Source organism: Poeciliopsis prolifica, unplaced genomic scaffold (assembly GCF_027474105.1).
Source record: "Poeciliopsis prolifica strain line A6 unplaced genomic scaffold, Auburn_PproV2 SCAFFOLD001, whole genome shotgun sequence".
Lineage (NCBI taxonomy): Eukaryota > Metazoa > Chordata > Actinopteri > Cyprinodontiformes > Poeciliidae > Poeciliopsis > Poeciliopsis prolifica.
Window position 1 is genome coordinate 1,420,830 of NW_026562376.1, and position 26,671 is coordinate 1,447,500.

The 26,671-nt window shown below is 41.6% G+C and overlaps 1 protein-coding gene across 7 annotated transcripts in view; it reads right to left on the reverse strand.

Moving 5' to 3' along the window:
- Positions 1 to 330: 330 nt before the first annotated feature.
- The window catches only part of fgd4a (FYVE, RhoGEF and PH domain containing 4a), a 64,948-nt gene continuing 38,607 nt past the window's right edge, over positions 331 to 26,671 (reverse strand). For 3 of the 7 annotated variants that reach the window (XM_055033910.1, XM_055033900.1, XM_055033923.1), the window contains 16 exons: positions 17,868 to 18,023; positions 16,159 to 16,342; positions 12,335 to 12,731; positions 8,270 to 8,359; positions 8,031 to 8,176; positions 6,949 to 7,105; positions 6,733 to 6,871; positions 6,039 to 6,097; positions 5,808 to 5,954; positions 4,751 to 4,923; positions 4,213 to 4,243; positions 4,052 to 4,132; positions 3,844 to 3,969; positions 3,216 to 3,353; positions 2,996 to 3,139; positions 331 to 2,293 (listed from right to left, as the gene is read on the reverse strand). In XM_055033910.1, coding sequence (XP_054889885.1) covers positions 2,057 to 2,293; positions 2,996 to 3,139; positions 3,216 to 3,353; positions 3,844 to 3,969; positions 4,052 to 4,132; positions 4,213 to 4,243; positions 4,751 to 4,923; positions 5,808 to 5,954; positions 6,039 to 6,097; positions 6,733 to 6,871; positions 6,949 to 7,105; positions 8,031 to 8,176; positions 8,270 to 8,359; positions 12,335 to 12,731; positions 16,159 to 16,342; positions 17,868 to 18,023 — 2,405 coding nt within the window. In that variant the 3' untranslated portion in view covers positions 331 to 2,056. Of the gene's footprint in view, positions 2,294 to 2,995; positions 3,140 to 3,215; positions 3,354 to 3,843; positions 3,970 to 4,051; positions 4,133 to 4,212; positions 4,244 to 4,750; positions 4,924 to 5,807; positions 5,955 to 6,038; positions 6,098 to 6,732; positions 6,872 to 6,948; positions 7,106 to 8,030; positions 8,177 to 8,269; positions 8,360 to 12,334; positions 12,732 to 14,622; positions 15,025 to 16,158; positions 16,343 to 17,867; positions 18,024 to 25,718; positions 25,810 to 26,671 lie in introns of those variants that run through there. The other 4 variants (XM_055033928.1, XM_055033918.1, XM_055033935.1 and 1 more) reach the window with 4 other exon arrangements.

A 26,671-nucleotide genomic window follows, 5' to 3' on the forward strand; every position in this document is an offset into this window, starting at 1 on the left:
GTTGACCTCTCATGACCCCTGGAAACCATATCTTTAAAATGATAGCAGCACAAACGTTTGACAGCATTTTGCACCGATTCGAAGGTGACCAGTTTCACTCGGGTCGTCGTCTGGGTCGGGTCGCTGAAGCAAAACGGGGAACTAAAACCGTGTGAAGAGCCTGGCAAACTAAACGAGCCAGAAATGCTTTTTAAATATTACAAGATCAGCACAGACCACCGGATGGCTTTTATTTTCTTTGCAGGTAAACGTTTGTTTTCTTCCAGGGTGTAAAGTGCGTCGATTCTTAAACGGTTGGGAAGGCGATGAAGACAGAAATATAGATTTACATTCAGATTCATCACAGGGTTTGTGCTCAGTTGTCTTTGCTTTATTTGGACACTGCAGAGGGGAACAGTTCAGAGACGAGCAAAAATAACAGATTGGCACATTTCCCCTCCATGTTGGCGGCCATTTGACCAGTTGGTTGCATTCCTCAGCTGACTGCACAGGAACAAGTTTGTGCTGCATTCAACAGTCCATTATAGTATATAAATTACTTTAAATAAAAAATAATTACAGCAGTAAAAACACATTTACACTTGTTTCATCGGCTGGCTGTGTCTGATTGTGCTGTTTCTCCATCATCACTCCGAAACGTTAGGACAAACCATTTCTCTCCTCTAGCCATGGTTAAAATACTAAATTACTGTTCTGACACAAATGGCAACATAAATTTCAATCAAATACATTTAATATTTCTGATGATTTCTCTAAAGGACTTTCTGCCATTAGTAACGTGGACAGGTTCATTTCCGCAGTCGTTGCGTCATTTCCGGTCAAACTCGAGTGAATCGGAGAGACAAACAGGAAAAATGATGTAATCTGTGGAGATCTTCAATGTCAGAGTTGATATTTACTGGATTAGTTTCAAAGTTAATAAGTCTTTAAATGAACATGAACATGAATCCAATAAGTGAGCAAACAAATTTTACACATTTTATGTGGTTTGTTTAGGGCTGTCATCATCAGGCCTTCACTTCTATTCAAACTTATGTTCAACATGCAGCTGGGACTTTAACGCAGTAATTTCAATTAATTGACTATTTGTATTTTTGCTTGAACATTTTTAACGTGATTAATCACTTACATTTTTGACATACAAATGTTCCGAGCAGAACATGTTTCTGGGATGTCGATCAGAACCACAGCGCTGGAGAACAAAGCCGCCGCTCGCTTCATTTAGACCAACAAACTGATCTGATTGGACGCTGGAAAATACTATTGCTGTGTTCAAGTTGCGCTAAAAGCAGTTAAGATGCACCTCATTAAACTTTAGTGACATAAAAATGGGAGATTTTACAGTGAAGAAGCTTTGATTGCAGCAGAAATGTTGATCTTAACATTTTTTCACTTGGATTTCGAAATAAATACAATGTGATTGATTACATGTTTAACGTGAAAATGAAACAAGATTTTAACAGCAAAAAAATTCCATTTGGTTTGCTAATGAAGGTTTAATTATTTAAAGCACACATGCTTCAAATAACGTGATAAATATAGTTTTTAATCTGCGTCACATCCTGTTTACATTTGTCTCTCGTTTCAGCAGATTGAGTGAAGAGATGAGAATCCAGCTTCATGTTCTTCTCCAGCTCCAATCAGAGGGAATGCTGGGAATATTTCCCATGATGTTTAGATGTTCCTCCTTTTCTTAGCAGAAAAGCGGGAGACTGAATTTTTGTACATAAGTGAAGAAAGTTTTTTTCTATATATAAAAAGCGTTCTGTACAAAGAAGAGATTTACAGAACCAGCAGACGTAGTTTGAGTCCCATCCTGGACGCCTCCTGAAAGTTTGAATTTTCCTTTATAGTGCTCGTTTGAGGGCAGATGGTGCGTCTCGAAGCCTCTGCTCTAGTGTTGATTGTGCCAGAAACGTTTGTAATCCAGCACAGACAGAAACCCTGGAGACGGCAGCTTATCCCGTCGTTCCGCTGCGTCCTGGAGGACAGGACGTCTTTGGGTCCTGGACGCGGAGGAAAGTCCCGCAGCAGGCTAAGTGAGCGGACGACCCTCCTAGGTGTCGTCAGGAGTAGCTTCCTGCGCGCCGCTGTTCTCGTCGGTTTCGGGCCGCGCCGGCATCTCTCCGGTCACCGCCACTCGGATGACCTTCAGCCAGCGCTGCTTCATCTCCTCGCTCTCAGCAGCAAAGGTGTGGACAAACTTGGACTGGGACAGGCGGAAGCTGGCCGGCGTGTCGGCGTCCTCCACCGTGTAGCCCAGCAGCGGGACAGTGCACAGGGCCTTCACGTCCTGCAGGAAACGCCACAAATGTGATGTCATCCATGGAGACAAAATGCTGTTTGATGCACAGCTGCTTATGCTTGACTGATAACTGACTTCATCTGATGAATCAGCGAGAACCAAATGTTTCTGTCTCCAAAGTTACATTTGCCCAGAAGAGTTTAATAAAATGCTTTTTTTATGATATTAAGTGATTTGTCTTTACAAATGTGCACAAATTGTGTCGATTCTGTAATAATGTCAAAGAAACACATTTTGCAATTAAATAAAAAATAAAACTTAAATGAAGAAGCTTGTTCATGGGGTAAGTCATTAAAAACAACAAAATACATAAAAATCTGCCATTGTTGTATCAACCGTTCAGAACCTCTCAGGTCTCCTGGTTCTGGTTCTGCTCTGCATCAGAACCAAACATGGAGAAGCAGCTTTCAGCTTCTATGCACAACAAATCTGGAACAAACTTCCAGAAAACTGAGAAACAGCTGAAACACCGAGTTTAAATCTCAATGTAAACTCAGTGCTGCTTCTGAAACATTAAATGAAACATCTTTAATGTGTATTGATGATTGTGATGCAATGTTTCTCCCTGGTTTCTCTATTGTTTCTTATTCTTGTGTTTATTTTGTAAAGCACTTTGAACCTTGTTGCTTTAATCAACCTTATTGTTGATTCTGTGGTTAAGGGAACTATGTGTAGTTGTGGTTTTGTCACCTGTGGAGCTCCGTACAGGTAGAGCACCAGACACTCTTTCTCTGGGATCACACACCAGACCCGCTGCCACAGCTTGCCTCCTTTCTCAGAATGCTGCAGGAAGCCAGACATGATGCTGCTGTCTGTGAACTGAGCCGCCTCGATCTGCACACAGGAGAGCAGACAGCTGAGCGTAACAACATCACCGAACAACATCAGAACCTATCGGATCCGTCCTCACCTCCAGGATGCCCTTCCTTCGACCCTCGGTGACCCCGTCCCCGGTCAGGATGGAGTAGCAGTCTTTGCAGACTTTGTTCATCTTGTAGTTGTCGTATTCAAGGTGTGCCTTGTTGTCTGAGCATTTCCAGCAAACCACCTGGAACAACAGACCAGTTTGTCCCAAACTGTTCACTGATGACATAATGAATCCATTTAATTAGCATTTTGAAGGTGAACTCAAGGACAGGACTGGATAACCGAAAAGTTTTGTTTTGCAGAATATTCTTTGTTAAAATTTTGATTATTTGAAATGGAATGAAGAAGAAGAAAAAAAAATAGCAGGAGGAAAGCGTTAATGTTTTTATTTTTACTCGACTAATCATTTATTTTATCCATTGCTGTAAAAGGCAGAAACTGTCCAGCAAACAGTTTCTGCCTTTCAACTCCTTTTTTGTTTCTATTCTGAAGAACTGAATCTAAACTGAAAACTTTCTCCTCTCATTGTATCTTGAAGATAAGCGGGAAGAGCATGTGCTAAAAATAGCGCTTTAGCGCTAACTGGAAGTGAAACAGTGTGTTTATCATCAGTCGAACTCCGACACCAGATAATCAGGAAACATTAAATGTTCTTGAAACGTTGAGCTCACATATCCGCAGGCTCTGCAGTGATGGCGCCGCCGTGTGATGGCGTTGAAAGGCTCCCTGCACTTCATGCACATCGTCACTTCATTGTCACGAATCCAGCGAGGAGCCCGCTTCCCCAACTCAGCTTTCTGCAAAACAAAGGAGTCAGCATGACACCCAAAAATAAAAACAACACGGCGTCAGTGAGAAAACTTTCAATGCTGCGCTAACCGAAACTTCCTCCACGTCTTTCAGAGCGTTCTTGAACGACTCGTTCTTCTGCTGGAAGATGTCTATGGTCTCCCGGAAAGCCTGAGCGATAAGACAACAAACCAAATGAGCTTTTAAAAAGTTATGGCAAAACAAAGAGAGGAGGAGAGGCGAGTCTGTACCTTGATCCATCCCGCCTTGTCTTGCTCTGAGCTGAGGGAAGAAAACAGGACAGAATATGTGAAACCAAAGCTTCGTTTTACTTTAAACGGTTCCTACATGCTGTATGAAACATATGTCTGTGTATTCAGTGACCCTGACCGTCTACATAACAACATATTGTCATATTCTGTTATTCTAACAACAAATGATAACATTCTGAGCAAAAAGCACTTAAATAATTATTTAATCAGCAACGACAATACATTTCTGAAACAAAAGCAACCAGACCCTTTGAATATATTTCACGATTTGCATTAATAATCATAATTATTATGTAATACCATGAGCTGTTTTTGCAAAAGAAACACAAGGAGAATTTCATAGCATCTCTAAAATGTGCAAAAGTTCCAACCTTTAAGCATACATTTCATTAAAATGATTTAAAATAAAGGCCGGATTCATCAACACAGCCATAAGTTTCCAGACTTTTAATTCACTCATATTTGAATTACTGAATGAATTCCCCCGCTGTGAGGAGCTGCAACGTTTTTCGCTCACCTGGCCTGGAGCTCCAGCGTCCGTTCTTTACCCGACACCTGGAAGGTGTGAGGATGATCCTCGTTGCTCGTTTCCAGAACCTTCATGCCGTCGATCCCGATCCGGGTCCGCACCGTGTATTTGGGTCCGCCCAGGCTGAATTTAGGCACGCAGTACAACAGCATGTTGTTGAACTGGAGGCACAAAGCACAGAGTGAATTATTGTCCTGATAATAACTGCTTCATATCAATAACAGGGACATTTCTACAGGTTTTCCACACACAGAAAGGAGCGACGATTATGAAATTATACATTTATTTACTTTAAAAGAAGAATATTTTCCTGCTGCACTCTGTGTGTATCTGTGTGTTAGAGGTATAAATAAGGAGAGAATTGCAATTATTATTCCAACAAATTCTGAATCGATTTTGAAAAACGTTGAAGTTGAATGTCTGCTGTTCCTGTTTGCAAGTAAACTGCACCTGGCGTCACGCCTGCATGCAGCTACACTGACCAAATCCTCCTAATTCATGTTCAGGATTTTATGCACAAATCTATTGTTGTGTAGATATAATCTAAAGACATTTATACACTATGGTTACGATGATTAGAGTCTTTTTAACTCAAAAAAAGAGGAGTAAATTTCCACCCCAAAAAATCTGAAATACTGATGTTATATAAAAAATTTGGACATTTCTGAGCTTGAAAAGTTGAACGATTTTCTAGAATAAACAGGCAGTTCTGAAATTCAGGAAAGATTTCAGAAACTTTTTAGGAAATAAATTAGATGATTTTTATTCAAAAAGCCAAACATTGAAAAAAAAAATAGAAAATTTAAAAGATGAAAATTCACAAAAAAAAGTTTTAGCGCGTGCGTGTGTGAGTGAGTGTGTGTGTGTGTCTGTGTGTGTGAGTGAGTGTGTGTGTGTGTCTGTGTGTGTGTGTGTGTGTGTGTGTGCGTGTGTGTGTGTGTGTGTGTGCGTGTGTGTGTGTGTGTGTATGTGTGTGTGTCTGTGTGTGTGTCTGTGTGTGCGTGTGTGTGTGCGTGTGTGTGTGTGTGTGTGTGTGTGTCCTCACCAGGAACAGGTATCTGTCCATGGTGGAGGTGTTCCTGGCTGCCAGCTTCATGATGTGACCCTCCTTGATGAATTCGTTGGATGGATGAACGATGTCCTCCTCTTCACCCAGCATCTCGTAAATCTCCATCAGCTTCTTCAGGTTTTCCTGAACAGTTAAAGGAAGTTTGATTTTGCTCCAAACTGGACAGATTTTCTACCTGCAGAGTAGGAAACCTGCTCCGCTACTTACAGATTTCCTAATGGCGCTGTTGGAGTGGGTGGCTGCTGTGGCGATGATTTCTAATGATTCTGGAAAACAAAATTTGCATTTCAACATTTCCTCCTTCCTCAGAAACACATTCATAAACAGCAACAAGGTGGAAGAAACATTTGTTAGTAATATTGGCCCAGTTTTGGCACTTCTGCGAAGAAGTGCCAAATTTTTCTAACCTACGATTAGAAAAAAAGATTCTGATTTTTGATTAAAATTTTGAAAAAAAAAATCTAAATTCTGATACAAAAAAGTCAAAATTCAGAATTTGAAAATATTAAGAGAAAAATTGTGACTATCTGATAATTATGACTTTGAAAGTTTAAATATTGACTTTAATCCTCAGAATGAAAACTTTCCATCTTTAAAACTCAGAATTATGATTTTCAAAGTTGAAATTATGACTTTCATTCTTGAAAAAAAATTCCAGTGTGCCTTTTATTTTTTCATTTATGGCAGAAATGGGCTTCCTTAAAGAAATGTACTCATCTGGCCGATACCCATAGAGAGAAAATGCAACCCCTGCTTACAAGAATCCTCTGAAAGTGAAGAATAATAATTCAACAGAAAAATGTAGAAACATGATCAGAAAGTCTGAAGTTCTTCTGATCAGGACGAGTTTGAACGTTCGTTCTCTCCAGATTGCAGCAGATGAAGGTGGATTTTAACGTACTTTCTGCGTCGCTGCGGTCCGGGTCGTTCTGAGGAAGCTTCTTCAGGTAATCCTTCAGCAGCATCTCGTATCGGGGAACTCTCTGCACCGGCTCCAGCATGTGATGCTGCAGCGTCAGGCTGCCGCAGATCTCCAGACTCTGTCCACAAACCAACAGGAAGCTTCTTAACGTCAGACAGAAATGTTTCCGCCCAGAGCGGAGCGGCGCAGGTTTACCTGAATCTCCTGAATGACGGCCTTGAACGGCGGCGAGCGGTCGCTCCACTGCTTCAGCAACTCCATGGCCTTGTCGAAGTTCTTCACGTACTCGGCGTACATTTTGAGGAAAGGGGTCAGTTTCTGCAGGATGTCGCCGATCCGCGGTGTGGACGTCCTGCGGCGCAGCAGGAAGGCTCAGATTATTGGAAAACACAACAAACACCAAAGCATTTCCCTCCTAAATCAAACTGAATTTTATAATTACCAAAATGATGCAAAATGATGTTTTCATATTATTACTGAGTGAAGCTGAATTTCGCTCCAGATCAGATCACACTCAGAATAACCAAATATATGTTTGTTTATATATTTTGACAGATTACAATTCACACTCTGACCACCAGGTGGCGACATTTTCACCTTTACGCACTTCGCAGACATAAATAAGTCTGGCTGTTATAAAAACTAATATCTCCACCACATTTTGTAAACATGGGTGTCCAAAGTGTGGAGTGGTTTGGGCCGTTAGTGACAAAAACTCAAGCAGTTTGAATTGAGTTAGTTTCAGGGTCTGTAATTAGTTAATCATATTTTAATTGGCAAAATAAGCAACATTTTCAATGAAAAAAACATTTTTAAATAGATATATGAGCTCAACAAACAAAGACATCATTTTAATCTGTTCTTCAGCTATCAGCCTGGAGCAAAGTGTTTTTCTATCTGTTCATCTTTACAAAGTTTCTCTGATGATTCATGGAGATTCTTTACAAATGAGGACACTAGCATTAGCATTAGCTGCTACATGTTTAGCATTGAGGTTAGGCTTAAATAGCTTCATTCTTCCAGCGTAATCAGATCGTTAAAATAGTAATTAACCCCTTGTGGCCAAGAGAAGCAGCTTCCATCGCTGCTGTTGCAGGATGCAACCTGTGCGTCAGGTTAATAGGCGTACCAGAAACACACAAATACAAAGGTTCAAGATGTAAAAAAAAAAGAAGAAGAAAGACAAAACATGTGACTAATTGTGTTAATATTTTAAATTCCAGGCCATGGTTTCTGTCTGACCTGTTGTGTGTCCAGGTCTGATCGCGGGAACCTACCATTCCCCCATGCGTTTCTCCAGATCAGGGAGCAGAAACTGGCTGTGGAAGGCGTGGATGGAGGTGATGTTGGAGAAGATGTTCTTCACCACATCCAGAGGGAAAGTGCCTTTATTCGCCTCCTCCATCATCTTGGTGCAGAATACCTGCAGAGCCACGCACGCGGTTAGGGATCAACAACTTTGTTTCTCTGTCGACTGAAAACAGAAGTGAGACGGAGATTTGGGCGAGTTCCTCACCTGGTCCAGCAGGTTGAGTCGGGCCACATACGCCTTCTCTGTGTGCAGCAACTCGCTGGCGATCTTAAACAGCTTCTGCTCGTTCGTCTCCTGAGAAGAAAGAAGACATTTCTATTAATGGGACAGTTTAAACATCACAGCCCTGCAGGAACCAGGAAGTAGAATCTGTTTCTGAAAGCGTTGCTGTGAGGCTCCAGCTGAGCCAGATCCACCAATCAGCAGCCCAATAAGTTCTGGTTCTTTCAGAACAGGAAATGAAAACAGGGAATAAGGGAAACGACACCAGAAACATCAAAAACACAACGAGCTAACAATGAGTGAGAAGTCAGCTGCTGTCACAGACAACAACAGAGGCCTGACAAAGTGATGGTGTTGCATTCTGGGAAGTGGAGATTTCATAAGGTGCAGAGCCACAAAAAGGAACCATCTTCCTTTTTAAAGCTGGTCAGAAACCTGAGAACAACGAGCCACACGCTTCCTCAGAACCACTGGTCTGTCGTGAATTCAGCTCAAACACATTTCAATGAACCAACAGCTGCTGGTTTTATCGTGCAAAAGAAACTAAACTGCAACTTCTCTGCTGGGAAACAGCAACAAGTGGGAAAGGTCAAGAGTTTTCATTTTAAACCCATGAAATATTATCAACCGTCTCACTGCTGATAAATAAATAATCAAAGCACTTCCTTAAACACGAGAAATGATGTTCAGTAAAATATTTGTTAACTTGGCAAATTTGCTTCAATAGCAGTAAAAACTTTAGGATTATATTAGTGATTGATAATTCTGCTCATACGTCACAGTTAGGAAGGAAGCAGCATTTCCTCCAGATGTAGCGAAGGCCATGACGTCCAGAGACACCCAGAGACGTCTAGAGACGCCCAGAGACATCCAGAGACGCCCAGAGACGTCCAGAGACGTCCAGAGACGCCCAGAGACGCCCAGAGACGTCCAGAGACATCCAGAGACATCCAGAGACGTCTCCAGACGCCCAGAGACGTCCAGAGACGCCCAGAGACATCCAGAGACGCCCAGAGACGTCCAGAGACGCCCAGAGACGTCCAGAGCATCCAGAGACGTCCAGAGACGCCCAGAGACGCCCAGAGACGTCCAGAGACGTCCAGAGACGCCCAGAGACGTCCAGAGACGCCCAGAGACGCCCAGAGACGTCCAGAGACGTTCAGAGACGCCCAGAGACGTCCAGAGACGCCCAGAGATGTCCAGAGATGTCCAGAGACGCCTAGAGACGTCCAGAGACGCCCAGAGACGTCCAGAGACATCCAGAGACGTCTCCAGACGCCCAGAGACTCCTGGAGACGTCTCCAGACGCCCAGAGCCGTCCAGAGACGCCCAGAGACGTCCAGAGACGTCTCCAGACATGCATGCCTTTGTTTCTGTTGACAAACTGAAATGTGTGACTCTTTTGGAGGGATTGATTCTTCCTCGCTGAACGGCCTGCCGGCCCACATCGTTACTCTGAGGATAAACCAGCAGCACCTCACTGAGGTTCAGCCTTTTGCTCTGAGGTCAATCTGAGGTCACAGATGGAAGTCAACCTATCAGACGTCTCCAAAGCCATGACATCATCTTCTGGGCTTGGCTTTGTTGTTTAAAGAGACAGTAACGATTCAGAAGATGTTGAATGAATCGTTCATTATTGTGACGTTTGGTCTAATTTCAGACAGAGATAAAAAATGTTAAGTATATTTTCATAAGGCGTCTCGGCGCCTGCCTGTAACGTCTTTCACTCGTCTGCTTCTCGCCTTTCACACTTTTAAACACTTCTTGTTTTTACTTAAAAAAATTATTTAACCACCATAAAATACAAGCTTGAAGAAAGTAGAAGGAAATATTAGAAAATATGACTTATACTCTATGAATCAGACTCTGTCAGTTTCAGAGTGAAATCTGTGTCTCATAATTAACTCTGGAGCCGAGCGCTAACCCACTGAACATTGATTGACCTCTTGACTTGGTGCTAACAGAACGACTTAAGCCTGTTGTTTACTGTCGCTGCTCAAACGGCTTATCTGGTATCACTTCCACACATCCATGCAGGTCCAGCATGGAGTCTGTTCTGCTGTGAAACCCGGTGAGGTTACTGGTTTCAGGAAGGTCTGTACAAGAAATTCACTTTGAATTCACTGGAAAATTCTTCCTCTCACTCGGACGTCAATCATTTTTCCACTATTGGCTCAGATTTGCAGTTCAAATAGAGAAAAATCTGTTTTTTCTTCCATAAAAATCTGAATTTTTGTATAAAATCAACTTGTTTAAATTAAAAATGGGCATCAGTGGAAGAATAACTGGATTAAAGTGAATGTAGGATGTCGGGCTATATAAGAATTATTTATTACTTTTTAAAAACTTTTTAGGTAATTTCAGTCACAGCCACACAAACACAAATTATTCATGATTCGCTTCTTTAGGACAACAGTCACATGAACAAGGAACTGAATTTAATCATATTTCCAAATGTATCACTATTAATTGATATAGTTTTATGGGAAAAAACAGCAGTAAAAAAAAAACAGTTTTAAAGGTTTTTAAACATCAATTGAAATAAATAATAATAAAATCTCATTTTAATAAGAAATTTATGATGGTGGTTGTTTATAAAGCTGCAACTAGAATCATATTCAACACATTACACTGAGAGTCAAGACAGTAATTATTTCAGCTCCTTTGAATCACTGAACTCAGGCGTTTCGATCGCCTTCAGAGCTACAGGTGTATAAATCCAGCCTCCAAACACGCAGACGCATCGCTCAGTCAAAACAAAAAAAACATCCAGAGTAAAGGTCGAAGGTCACAGGCAAAGCACCTGGAACCAGAAACAAGGAGTCGCTGTGAGGAGCTCAGGATGAGGATCACCTGTCTAACACCTCCAGAAATGGCTGTTTGTGTTTTAAAAGGAAGAAAAAACGACTGGGTCTCCAAAACTACAAGAGCTGGGAGTCGACAGCTGCAGAGCTGCAAACGTCAACATCAGCTCAAGGACAAAGCACAGGTTTCTTAACAGAATGGATTACAATGCTGAAAAGCACTAAACTGCTATGTGTAAAGTTTGGTGGAAGGAGGATCTGTTCGTCAGAGCTTAGTCCCAGTCTGTGAGTTGCAGTGACAGGAACTCTGTCCAAAAGGTTTCTGCTTGCTGAAGCGTTCAGTTTCCTTACAGCTGCAAACAGTTCAGGGAATTTCCTTCCCTGTTCCAACGTTTCTGAGCAGCGAGCGAAAAGCCAGAACCTTCAAAACGCAGACCAGGGAGTTTGAGAAGGTTCATGAAAAACTTTTCATTTTTTAATGTCTGTTCGTCCAATTCAAATATTAAATCTCCTCTTTAAGTTATTTTTAAGAAACAAACTTAAGTTAAAACCTCTTTAACTCAAAAAAATTCAACTTTAATGTACTATTGTTTTAACTTGTCAAGATCAGTTAAAAGATCTTGAAATTTCAGATCACTTCCTCTGCAGACGTCACAGAGGAAGTCTGCGACGTCCTATTTCTCTCATTTTTTTCATTTTTTTATTATTACAAACCTTATTAAGTAATAATTATTGTTATAACTTATTTTATTTGACTTTTTTTAACTTGTGTCAAAAACTTCAACAGGCTGCAAAATCCTGACCTGAAATGGATAGAAACCTGTGGGATGAATTAAAGCTGCGACTGCGAGCCTCGTCATCCCACATCAGTGTCTGACCTTGTGAATGCACTTCTGGAAGACTGGTCACTCATTCACTTTCCTGGAAAACCTTCCTGGACCAACTTATAGCTTCAAAGCTTGAGCCAGCATCATCCGACCCGCTTAAAAAGTTAAAGCATGTAAGTTTTGTTTGGAGACGCCTCATATTTCTGCAAATGCTGAATAAAACACAGAAAAGTCATTTCAGTGTTTAATTATAGCTCATTCTGCTCAGATGTGTTTCTCCCTGAAAAGGCAGAGCAGCAGATATTTTAATCCTCAGACAACGCAGCGTCCCGGGGGGTTTGGTTACTATGGCACAAACTGCTTCCCCTCACAGAACGACTGATTATCTTTGCTTACTTTGTAAAAACAAAACCTACCTTTTGCTCAGAGTTTCCCTCTTCACTCTTCTGCAGGATTTCTGTTGTTTTCTCCCTTTCTACTGTTGTTTGCTCATTCTCAGCACCGGTCCAGTCCGAGTGCTGTGAAGCTGAATGATCGTCCAGCTCATCTGCTTTTTCCAAATCTCCGTTTACGAGCTCAGCAGTCTCTGTCCTCACGCTGTGGTGCGTCTCCTCCTCCGTCTCCTTGTCCTGCTCCATCTGTGCTAGCACCCCGTTAGCCGCTGGCTTCTTGGCATCCTGCGTCGCAGCCGCCGCGGACGAGAACTTCTCCTGAATCTTGCTGATGTCGGCCCTCTGGCAGACGCGCAGAGCTGAGCAGGACACCTTGCTGGTCTGTTTGAGCGCCGAGCCGTCTCTCTTGTTGTCTGCGCTGCTGAGGGAGAGAGCAAAGGCGAAGGAGGAAGTGTGTCAGAGTGCAGAAGAAGTTATAGAAGGACTTTCATTTAAATAAGACAGTGGAAGGAGCCTGCAGACGGCTGACATTTTCACAGCCAGTGTGGGGCTCGGCAGCTCCGCGAGTTCGCACGTGGGCGTCAAGAGTTAAAAATAAATCCAGAGGAGGTGCACTAACTTCTTGCTGTGGCAGAGGAAGTGCAACAGAGGTACAGTAATAAAGAGGTGTTCCCAGGAGGTACAAGCTGTCCTACTTCTACACAGGAAACCTACTTTCCTCTGAGCTCAGAAATAAATGTAGAAAAAGGTTTTTTAAAAACTTTGAGTCCAGCTGCTCCACATCCTGCAGCTGCTTCCCCGTCTGAATGAATCACCTGCAAACAGCTGCTAAAAATCTCTTCAGCTGAGCTCAGACACTTTTTAAAAACTAAAGTCTCTTTAAACTCCTTTGTGCTACATAACCTTTACCGATACAACAGTTTCTGTGTTGCAATGAGCGCTACAGCTCATAAAAACAGGAAGTGTGTAAATAGAGGAACAACAGGCAGTTGTGAGCAGTCTGCATGAATCAGTTGTGTGCTGCATGCCACCTGAGATCTACTACAGTCTGACAGGACGAACCCAGAGACGCAAAAATAAACCAGAAGTATCTGCTGGTGAAACGTGTCGAGTTAAAACATCAACTCCTCTGCTCTGTGTCTCAAACTGCGGCTGAAGCACCGAAACAAACAAAACGAGAATGAAGTTTCATTTGTAGATGTGCTAAAAGCAGGCCGACCGACCAGCTGGCCGGCCTGCAGCATGTGAATCAGATTAGGACATTAGTGGCTAATTCTGCTCTGAGAAGCGGTGGGTGTTTCCTATCTTTGTTCTGCAGCGCTGCAGCTAATCTCCCTCAGCTAGTGGAAACTGAGGTGATGAACTTCAGGAGCAGAGGAAGTCTGCTGATGTTCTTACAACCTGCAGTAAAGAGAAATTCACTCTGATGCGCATCTGAAAACTACCTACTGGCTACAAGACAGGAACAGGAGAATAAAATACAGGGTGCTCAAACTGTGGTGCATGTACCAGTGGTGGCACGCAGACTCACTGTAGTGGGCCCAACATGAGGTTTTGCTCTTTATACTAAAAGCTAATCAAATATTGGATTGGTAATTGTGGCACCACAATAAACTGATTCTTCAAGAAGATACGGTCTCACATATATTAATAATTGACATTCTTGTGGTGTAAAATCTTATTACATAAAAGTGTAGCCCAGCACTGCCCCTCCCCAGCCTGTTGCTGCACAATCCCAAAGTTTTATTACTTCCTCAGTGGCATTAAAGGCATGATTGATTATTTGGAAATCAGGGACTTTGAAGCATTAACTTTGATAAATTAATTACAGAGATTTAAAAAAAACGCGGTGGTTTCCTTTTGTTTCTGGTACGCCCGAAAATCTGACGCACAATCTGACAGCAGCGACGGATGACAAAGCCGCTTCTACCTGTTGAGTCACTTTTGCAGCAACAATTTCAGGTTTTGCCTCATAAATGGTTAAAAATAAAAACCTAAAAACAGCTTGGAGCAAAAACTGTGGATAAAACAGAAAAACGCCACCAGTTTGCCAACATTCAGATACTTAAAACAAAAACTAATAAAAATGACCCATATGAAAGGTTCTTATCATGATAAATTTAAAAAAGTCTAGACTGGTTTATGAGATCCAGTTTTCTTTTGGTTCAAAAACATCATTTTTGTCTTTCAGGTAAGTCTGCAGCTACAATTTAGCTATAATTCACCAAACTGGACGCAGCCAAACACTGAAGCACCAAAGGGTTGGAAGTGGGAACCAAACGGCCGTTCAGCAGAGCGACAGCAGCTCCTACCTTTGTCTCCTGGGTTTAATCCGGCAGCAGTGAGTCCTGCTCTCCGCCGGCTGAATGATGACCAGAGTTTCCCCTCGCCTGAACAAATCTCCTCTCATCCCCTCGCTAACGCTTCGCCTGTCACACAGACTAATCTGCTGCCGTCTGAGCTACACTCATCCAACACGCTCAGGACTTTCATCTGACGTCTTCTGCTTTTCCTTTTCTTGAAACAAACTCAGGTGTTGGGAAAGAAAAACTCTTCTGTCACTTTGATTACAACAGCAACACTGAGGGTTTATATTGCAAAAGCACCAGAGGGTCAAAAATGGAGTTAGCCAAGAAGAACCGAGCAGCATTTCTGCAGTTAGATCAGGAATCTGAGGCATTTAGGATTCAGAGACGTTTCTATCCTCATTTTAACTAAAGATGAAAACTAACAAGACCTTTGCAACCACTTTACAATGCCTCATAAATGGCTAGTAAACAGTTCATAACTGTGTTTTACTTATTATTCTGTAAACATTTTATAAAGCGTTAATTACAAAACTGTAATTAAACATCTCAGATTAATCTGTTGGCACAATGAGATGTGAAGTGAGGTTTGAGGTGATGGAGAACTAAATAAATGTGTGAAGTTTCTGATTCCAATTAGAAGATTCACATCTGTGTGGAAACCGACTGTTCAAAGCTTTCCTGGGACAAATAAGAGATTTTCCTGTTTTATTGCTGTTTTATTTATTATGAATATGTGTGACAGTAAGTAACAGTTAAAACAGGTTTTAATTTGTCTTCACTCCTGATCAAATGTTCCCTGATTGTAACTCCAGGTTTCAGTGCAGCAGCAGATTCATCCTCCAGATCAACAGCAAAACTTTGAGATTCTCAGTAAGAATTTGAGACGGTGCGTTCAGGTCACAGCGGATGAAAGGTTCATAATTTAATCGTTTGTTTCATGGTTTATATGTCACTGAGGTCACAGTCAATGTCAGCGCAGAGAAAAAGTTAATGGCACAATGTTGATCTGCTCATAAATAAATATCACATAGAACAAAAAGTCTCCCTTAGATAGATGTGGATGTTTATGATGCAGTGATGATATTTTATGATAAATCTCACTGTGAGGACAAGGAAACAACTGAGTCTGAAATGTTGATTGCAGCAACTGTTTGCCTCGTTATTGGAAAAGAACATTTTATTTGGCTCTTAATTAATGTATTATTAATGATTATAAAGTGGTTACAATTTAATTAATAACATTTCTATAAATATGTATTAGTCATTTACAAGGTGTACTTTATTAAATACCAAACATTTTATCCTATTTTTAGGTTTTAAATCAAAGAAATACTCAAATCTTTTCAGGATGGATATATTTTGATGTTTGTGGATGAGGTAAAGAAAAAAAGGAAAAGCAAATGAATAGATCAAAATGAATGTTTCTAAATATAAACCTGTATTTGTTATTTTATTTAAATAATTGAGAGGCGTTTTGCCCCCCCTGCCCCATGTTGGGACACTTCCTGTTAAAGCCCAGCGAGAGCAGAGAGTCAGTACCGGTTCTCCTCAAAGCGGCTGATCAGGTCCGACACCTTGGACGGTTTGACCCTGTCGCGCGGCGCGGCGGTCGGCTTTGCTCCTCCGTCCTCCATGATGAATCTCAGAGGGGATTTCTGGACGTTGCGCGGCGAAGGCTGCAGAGGAGACACTGGACTCAGCAGGTGGTCCGGCTTTGGCGGCACTAAAGAAACAACAGCAAAAAAACAAAACATGCCTGAGTCCTGATGGATGCATTCATGATTTCCATTGGAGGAAATATGAAGCTGCAGTTCCACTCTGAAGCTGAAGAGGGCAGCAAAATCTACCCTATGTGACAACGGGCCTTACTTCTCTGATTCTTTTCTTTGTCTTTGTTTTTTCGGCACATTTTAAATCAAATCAAATTAATTTTAATGAGACAAACATCCAATTCATTTGATTTGCAAAGCGCATTTAGAAAACAACATGTTTACCCCAAATGCTGTACATCAAGGACAGAAAATTGTTTTCATCCATGCTGCTCTTTGCAGAATCACCTGCTGCTTTTACTCATTTTTAAATAACATTTCCTCTGTTGGAGCAGAAATGTATTGTAAATAGGGTAGGATACTTCGTATACATGCACATTATATGCAGTTATTAAAACGTGATCCGACTCAGTTGTTCATCCCTTGGATCATGAGCCCAAACTGCCAATTTCTAAAAACTGCACAGAACTTCCTGTTACAGTCCTGCACAGTATTGCATTATTATTATTATTATTATTAATTTAGTTAATCTTATTTCTTTATATATTGTTTTTAACTCTTTCAGTGCTTTTTGTGTGGACCTTTATATCTGTTGCTGCTTTTCATCTCAATTTCCTCTTTTTATTTCATTCTAGATACCAAGAAAATAACTAAAATAAAAACATTAGCAGCAGAATAAGGTGAACCAAAAACACTCCAGAAATTTTAAAAAGGAAACAAAAACTAACTTGATTTTAGTTTCAGTTTGTTTAAGAGACACTTAAAAACAGCAACAAAAGATGTTTGTCTAATATTTTACTTTAAGATAATTGGAGTAAAAATGAAAGCAGTTTTCTAATGATGGTTTCTTTAATTAATAGAAAACAAATTTATCAAACCAACCTGTGTTAAGAATCAGTTGGGCTGGAGTCTGTTTGGTGCCTCGCCAGTAAAACAAACATTATTTGTTAATGTAAATTGACGATGTAGGTTTAATCTGTCCCTTGGCCAGTAGATCCATATTTTTGCAGAATGTCTGCAAAGGATGCGTTCAAAACGAAGGACAAACAATCTGTGTGTGCCGGTTTCTAAAGAGCTCAGAAACAAACCACTGTTTATGAAAACACAAAGACCAAAATTAAATCAACCAACAAACAAGGCTGAGTTGGTTTAAAGTTTTTCCCTTAATAGATTAAGTTATTTGAAAACTGATGTTTGATTTGCTCAGCATACTTTCCTGTGATATTAACATTTATTCAAGGACCAATAGCAGTGAGAACAGAAACTGTTAGCTCTGTTCACAGGTTTATAATTTGCTTTTACAGCAATGAGAAGAAGGAAGTTCTTCATTGTTATCTTTGTAGAATGATTAACTGAAGTCAAACAGAAGAGGTTCACCGGTCTCACGGTTCACTGATTGAAGGACTTATCACACAACACACTCTGGACTGTGATCCTAAATCATTCAGCATGAGTTATGGACGGCATGCCGACAGGTACCTTGTGGTTTAGACCGTAGCAGAGTCCTGCTTCCAGGTACTCTTCCATTGACCCCTCCCCTCCTCCTGTCAGCTGCCCCCCCAATTGCCCGATTCAGACACTCCTGCAGGATGGGCGAGCCGCCGCTGGTTTTCCTCGGCGAGCCGCAGCCAAGAGCTGAGGGACAAAGAATGCACATCCATCAGGACTTCCACAGACGCGACACAGACCAAAACACACAGTCATCCTGGAGGTGGCGGTGCTCCAGATGACCACACAGCACACCAGAGGAAACACTGCAGTTCATGTTACAGCAGCATGAGCTGCTCAGATGATGCTGAGGCTGAACAATATCTGCTGAGGTACTTTCATCTCCTGAAACGGGTCCAAACGGCCAGAACCACTTCATTAAAGCCTCTCTAATCGTCCTGATGTGTTAAGAAATCTTGCCTGATAGCAGCACACTTTAGCTAATGTGCTAATAGCAGAGCTAATATTTGGTTTAGCACTGTAGTGATCTTGCTACAGGCCTGGTTGTTAATGTTAATATTTCTTTTATTATTCTTATTTCTTATTGCATATTTGGCTCTTGCTCAATGAAGTTTCTTCAAAAAAAAAAGACAATGAAACAGAACAGATGTCAAAATAAAAGCATAAGCGTCAGTTATAGTAGTTAACTGAAGCTTACAGACTTTATTCAACTGAAAGTCTGCAAAACAGCCAAGTAAATTAGCACTTTAAAATTTATCCAGAAAAAATATTTAGGAGAATCCAAATGCCTTAAACTAAAAAAATAGCTCTGCTATTAGCGCATCAGCAGATTCAGGGGAAGTCAAGTTTGATTAATATGTTTCTAAATTTACCAGAAACTTTATAGCACAAAACTAAAAATGATCTCCACTATGAGCGCATTAGCAGAAGTGATCCCACTTCTGCATGGAAATACACAGCAATGAATGAATCTCCTCACTTTCTCCATGCAGATGACATTTATTCCAGAATGCATCACTGTAGAGGAAACCGTTTCAAATCTTTACATTCCTGAATGTTTTCACCTAATTTCACCTAAAAACCTCATTTATGGAGTTTGGTGAATAATGTTTGGTGCAGCTGTTCTCTTTGTCTGCAGACCAAACTTACAGATTTGGTCTTCATTATTTATTCAACTTGTCTTTAAATGTTGTAAATATTAATGAGCAACACCATAGCAGCTCTCATCTTGGCCTATTATACTTTTCTTAATTTGTAGAGAAGCTAAAGCTAAACTTTCTGTGTAAAGTTTTCTCAGAGGTTTTCTGGATTTTTCCATCTGACTCTGAAAATGAGGCATTTCTGCCTGGAGCAGTTTGGCGGGTTCTTCTGCAGGGTTTGGGGTTGTTTTGGGAGGCATTGATCCTCACAGCCTCCTCAGCCGCAGCAAACCGGCTGAACAAACCGGATCTTTTTCACCGAGCCAAGCAGGTGAACCAACTGAAAGTTTGAAAATGACAAACAAAGCTCTGAAAAACATTTACTGCTCCACTACAGCCATAGACAAGAACAAAATCAAGACTAACACCAAATATTGGCCCGATTATCCCACCAATAATCCACCTGATGGGACTTTTCCCGACCAGCTGGTCCCAGTTGGGCCAGCATGACTGTTTAGATGGAGCAACAGACACAGACGGGCAGAGTTTACTGGAGACTAAACCAACCTCACTGTGACCTCTACACACACACACACACACACACACACACACACACACACACACACACACACACACACACACACACACACACACACACACACACACACACACACTACATGTTGCTTTGTCAAGCCGACCGGCACAGAAAATGTCCTAATAAGGAGTCACGTTTCCACAAGCTCTAAATAGTTCCACACTATTAAGTTTGTTCGTTAGTTTCCATTTAAAGGGGCCACTTCGTTTAGATGCAGACAGTGTGAGTTTGGTGCTTTTATTGATGAGTAAAAAGCCTGAAAATAAATGCATCTCTTGATATAGTGCCAAATCTCAGTGAATATTTAAGAACATTGAGATGTGATTATTTTATCCTCATAAAAATCTCATCTTCTGCCCCCTACTGGCTGTTTTCCTTCTTAAATCTGAGCAGGATGCTGAAAACCTTTAATCAATAAGCTCTGACCTCCTGTTTCTACAGGACATATATATGATGTGACACAGGTTCATTTGTAAAAGAAGCAAACATATAATTCAGCCATGACAGATGTGTGTTTATCTGCATAACTCAGCTAAACAGATGGAATAAAATTACTGCAGGTTGAGACTCTTAACCACATGAGGTCAGAGCAGTAATTTCAAATTTAGTCATTGATTACTAATGAAATGCTGCAACACACACGGATTAGTTCAACAATTTAAAACACAAATTACAAAAACACCATCATTACTTTTAATTTAGGGGGTTTTCTTGTGAAGCCATCACAAGAAAACAGTCAACAAGTTGTGTGTGATTACAGGAACGGAGCTCAAATTCCTCCTGTGAACCGATCATTTTCATCCTGGACAACTGCAGGAAATGTATTCATCCTGAGACAAACCGGAGGTCCAGGAATTTGAACTTGACTATTTCAAATATTTTAGAAGAAAATTTGTTAAAAACATTAATCACCTGCAGCCACTCCACCGTGCATTGGTGGAATTGTTGCTACAGAAATAAACTGAACTGAATAAAGCAACAGTCAATTACTGCATATTCACAAAATCTGCAAAACTGAAGCGCTTCTGATGATTTCTGCATTATACATCTATGACTTTGTCTCGTGCGTAACTACACAAAGAGGTTTGTGAGACCAATAAGCATTTTCTTCCATTCTTTGTGCTTTATTTAGTGAAACTCTCACCATCTAAACACAGACCACATGAAGAGGTTCTTGTTCGCTCTACGTGTGGAGCGCCTCTCAGGATGAAGTTTGTTTACTAAAAATTGTTAGTTTGGGCCAAAATGGTGCTTAAAGCACCATATTTATTTTTCTTAACATGATCTTTATCTGGCCAGCCCTGGAGCATAAAGAGGGAGAAACAACCACAGAATCACATAGTCACAGTTTTAATTTCATCCAGTCTGCCCTAAATTAAAGGCAGTAGCTGGAGGAGCTGTCTGTCTGGAAACGATCCCACGCCGCGTTCAGCACGACCACCTTCCAAAAATAACCCATTAATTACCAACACGGCCTCGACAAATTTCTCTTGATAAGCTGGTTGGTTTCCCTCGCAGCCACATGAAGCCATCACAAGAAAACAGTCAACAAGTGTGTGTTATTACAGGAACGGAGCTCAAATTCCTCCTGTGAACCGATCGTTTTCATCCTGGACAACTGCAGGAAATGTATTCATCCTGAGACAAACCGGAGGTCCAGGAAGTCAGCTTCAGTCTGGACTGAAATAACTGCAGCTGCTCTAATCGCTGCTGCAGATAAGACCAGGGCAATACCAACCGAGACAAAGTCAAAATTAGTCAAAAATGTTTGATTGTTTTAATCCATCAACATTAAAATAATTGTTTCTCCAAACTGGAGAGTTTGGTGAAAGCTGCTGCTGCTCCTGGTCTCACACTTATTCCAGCATCTTATTAAAACCGTCTGGGAAGAGCGTCAGACCGCTGCATTCAGAAAATTACAGGCAGCCCCGCCGCCACCCGCAGAAACGCTTGATTCTCTGACAACCAGAGGAAAACAGCAGCGAAACGATCCGTTAAGAGGAGCGATCAGTCAGCAGCAGGAGCTTCAGTTGTTACAGACAGAAACTAGAGAGCAGGTTGAAAACTGGTGGAGATCCGAACCTTCACAGTCACATAAAGACAGTTACAAAGTCAGCCTTCTATAAGGGATCAGTGAACGGCTCAGAACATTAAAGACCAGTGCTGTCGTATCACCGTCCCAAACCTCTCTGGTCTTCTGGTTCTGCTCCACATCCAGAACCAGAACCAAACCTGGAGAAGCAGCTTTCAGCTTCTATGCTCCACCAAACTGGAGCAAACTTCCAGAAAATTGAAAAAAAGCTGAAACACGGAGTTGCTTTAAATCCGGCATAGACGCATAGACACTTTTTCATTTTTTTTTTTTCACATGTGGATGACATTTTCTCAAAAAAGAATATTAGCTATCACATTCATTAATAATTTCTTTGCATTCATTTTACTTTTGGAGAATCTTGAATCTCAAAAGTAAATCTTGCAGAAACTGTTTTTATTAAGTTTGTTTCTACAATTAGTTTGTTGATTTCAATAAAATTGTAATTTCCTTGAGTCTATTATTGAGCAGATTAAATAAAGGCTGTAAAAGCTTATTTTGAAACTGAGTTTGCAGCCCCCTGCAGCCGCCACCTGCAGCCGCCACCTGCAGCCCCCTGCAGCCGCCTGCAGCCGCCACCTGCAGCCCCCTGCAGCCGCCTGCAGCCCCTGCCGCCCCATGCAGCCCCTGCAGCCCCCTGCAGTTGCCTGCAGCCGCCACCTGCAGCCCCCTGCAGCCGCCTGCAGCCCCTGCCGCCCCATGCAGCCCCTGCAGCCCCATGCAGTTGCCTGCAGCCGCCACCTGCAGCCCCCTGCAGTCGCCTGCAGCCCCCTGCAGCCGCCTGCAGCCCCTGCCGCCCCATGCAGCCCCTGCAGCCCCCTGCAGTTGCCTGCAGCCGCCTGCAGCCCCATGCAGCCGCCTGCAGCCCCATGCAGCCGCCTGCAGCCCCCTGCAGCAGCTTGCAGCCGATGTTGAAGCTCTGCAGCAGACCTGGGATTTCAGCCAGCGGCTTTAGGAAATACTGACGATTAAAATCGTTGCAGCAGATGCATGAAATGTGCAGATCTCAAAGTAAACTTTAGTTTTCACACCCATTACAGCGGCCACCACCACTCTTACAAACACGTGCCTAAATACAGCACAGCGACGGTTACAGGCGACTGAAAATTTGCAGCAGTTTTCACACTGCCTGTTAAACCAGTAAAGAGGAATGCATCAGCCCAGTACAAACAACTATTTCTGCAACAAAAAATAAACAATGTCCCTAAAAGTAGAGAATTTTCCAAAGTAGAGCCTAAAATAACTCGCTGAGCCTGCAGAACCTCAGACAGCTAATGATCAAACGGATGTTTCAGAAGTTACAGTTTCACTTTTCTAACCAGCTTTAGAGAAAAATGACATTTCTGTTAATACAAATTCATACGTTTTGATCTTTAACGTCTTCGTGGGTCTGAAGCGATGCTGGCTGGACTCTGAAGATGTGACAGGTTCCTTTTTGCTCACTGAGTTCGTGTTGCTGCTATCATTTTATTTTTAAAAGCCAGAAGCGGTTTTGTTCCTTATGTCTTACTTTATGAATCTGCAGCAACAGATCACATCCTCTTTTGTTTTCTTGCATCTGAGGAAGTTACAGAGGAACCTTCAGGGGTTCAGGCATCATCTTGACATGATTTCAGTTCAGTAAAACATTTTGTTTTCTGTTTTGACCTGAAATTATCGTGTCGAAAGTGAGTCTATAAAGACAAATTTGATGTGACATTTTCCAATTTGTTGTTTTCAATGTGAAAACCTTCTTGACTCTTAAAGATTTTCATGCTTTGTCACGTTATAACTTTAAAAATCCTGAGATCCTAAATGTTTTGAAGAATATAGATCTGAAAAGTGTGGCATGCATTTGTATCCAGCCTCCATGATTTCAAACTATGAAAACCCTTTTAGGGTTCATCTCTGCCAGCTGTGGACATCTAACATTTCTTCCAGAATTTCAGTTTTCAAGGCTTGTGACAACATTTCAATTAGATTTATATCTAGACATTGACTAGGCCCTTATGTCATTGGATGTGCTGCACAGACACATTTACTTTCATAATTTCATAATTATAATTTTCAGCCTATGTTTATCATTTATTTAGGATGTCTGACTTCTTCTGGTGCAAAATTATAACGAATGTCTCACATCAACGATGTAAAAGTCGGATAAAATGCGACACAACCGTTCAGACAGCAGACATTTTGGAAACCATTGAACACGATTTATTTCCACATGAGAAAGTGGAACAGATCAGATTTGATTTTGGGTGAAAAGATCGGAATCGGGCTGTTCAGACTGCGGGAAACAGTCGGATTTGGCTCGCATAAAAATTTAAAATGCCTCCATTAAAAAAATTAAAAACAGAGAACAGTTAGAGAGCAGCAGAAAACTGATGTTTCCCTGAGCTATGCAGGTGGACAGGTCTTTCTGAGATTCCCTCTCAGTCAGGACATTTTTCAGATTCTTCTCTCCTCCCCACCAGCAGCCCAATCAGTTCCTTCTGGTAAAATATGTGCTGAAAGCTGCGTGAGCAAGAGAAGCAGGTGAGAAAAACAAAAGACACACCTGTGTGAGCCATGTAGCGGGTCCCACCCTGCCACAGGGCAGCCCAGCGCCGAGCCCAGGAGTGTCAGAACCTGAAACTAAGGCGTTGTGGCTCCACAGGAATCTCAGGTACAGATTCTCCTTCTTCTAGACAAACAGGTGACTTTTACTCAGTCACAGCAACTATAATCATGATAATAACGTTAATTTGGGTGATTGACATGCTGCCAACAACTGTTTACATTTAGACTGTTTACTATCCGAAAGATCGACAGTATCAGCGTCTCATAACTTATCAGATAACATATGAGCAGAAAACTGCATGAGATTTCTGTTTTCTTTCCAGATACTGAGCGGAAAGTCTGACGCAGAGCCGAGCTCAAACACAAACGGAGGAGAAAGAAACATTCAAAGAGAGAATCCCAGTAAATCCACTCACGCGAGTTTCAGACCGGCAGGACAAACAGATGCAAAGCCAGGCTTCAGTAAGGAGACGCTGCCGTTCGCTCCCACAGGGAAGCTAAGTTTAGGCTCCATGCAATCTTCCAGGCTGAGTGAATCAGCCCAGCAGGGAGGCTGAGAGAAACGCACTAAACTCCTCCCTCTCTCGCACACACACACACACGCACGCACGCACGCACGCACGCGCGCACGCACGCACGCACGCACACACACACACACACACACACACACACACACACACACACACACACACACACACACACCACTTAGGAAACTTTCACAACAACCAACACGGGTCAGGAGCTGCAGACACAAAATGATCCAACTGATGTGATGACAGATGTTCCACCTGCCGGCGGATTTTAGACCCAACAGGACATTAAAAGTGGACTTTCGATGAAATGAGCAAAAATATTTAACTTGAGACCCAATCAGACGGATCAATGCCAGAGAACAGAAAACTAATGTTTGCCTGACAAACAGTTCTGCACTGCAAAAACACAAAGTCTGATCAGGTAGTTTTTATCTAAATACTGAAATACTAAATACACTGAAGACAAACTAACTTACACATAACTTTTTCAGAAATACTTTTTCACTTATAGCAAGACATTATGAAGACATTCTGCTAGTGAAAGTATCAATTAATTAGGTTTATTTTATAGCACAATTTCAGCAGCAAGGCAGCTGGAAAGGTTTTACTTCATAAAAATTACAAAAATTAAAACTCATAAAAACAGCAGTCACTATTTAGAGAAACCAGTGGCACATTACATTATGTTGGTCAATATTCCAGTTATTATTGTTCAAAAGCAGCTCTAACCAGCTGGGTTTTAGTCTTGATTCACAGAAACTCAGTGTTTCAGCTCTTTTTCAGTTTTCGGGAAATTTGTTCTTGTACTGAATAATCGATATTAAGAAATGATGATCTATAACAAGCTTCTCTACATCTTTTGTTTTGCAGTGTAAACCTGACCAGAGTTCATCACAGCAAACAACTAAAACGGTTTCTGTTAACTTTGTAAATGCTGACTCTGTGAAAATCTAACATTATAAAACCAGCAGGTCTGGCATGTACCTTTAACTGAAGCCAGCTCTGACCTGTCCATGCTCTGCAGCTGCTCCTGGTGCCAGTCGTTATGCATTTATTGCACTGTAGATGAATTGCCAGCGGACATGTGGCAGTGCGTCGCCTCTGAGCCGTTCTATGAATAAGAAGAAGCAAACTCGACAGCGACGCCACAAGTCGGAAGCTTTCACATCAACAGAAACGACGGGGCAGAAAGGCTTGTTGTGAATCAGCTGAATGGATGTCAGGTGTGTTTATGCTGCTGCACATTCACATGACACCTGCCTGCTCAGTGAGGAAGGAATGACACCTCAGGGAACCAGTCGGACCAGAACGCATTCCAATCATTCATTTCCTGTCTGAAACACGTCAAACCGAAAGACAAACAGACGAAGACAAGCAGCTGCGTTTCAAACCTACAGCTCTGAAAAACCAGAATGATTGAGCATTATTTAGTAAAAACGCATCATCATCTCCTCCTCTGTGTGAAGCAACAGCACAGAGGGAGCAAAGGTCAACTCTGCACATTCCTGTCGCCGTGTTGTTCTGCCAGCAGCAAGGGTTAACGGAGCAGAAACAGTAAAAACACATCTGACATTTATTATAGTTTGACAATGTTTACATACTTTTTCATTAGCATGACTTAATGCATCATAGCAGTCCACGATAATTAAATTGATTCTCATATTCAAATCTATCAACATTTATTGATGTAGAAAAAAAAAGAGTTAAAACAGAAAATGTAACATTTTGGACTCTACTGGGTTTTAATTAAACATAAAATCTGGACTTTTATCAATAATTGTTGTTCATTTTAAGAACACCACAAAGCACCAGATCATGAGAGTTAAAAGGTTCAGTCTGTCCTGTCCCACTGTCGCCTCATGCTTTCTCATGTAGAGCAAAAAGCAACTCACTGGTCTTCCTTTCATCAATGATTGGATTTTACCTGAATTTGGATC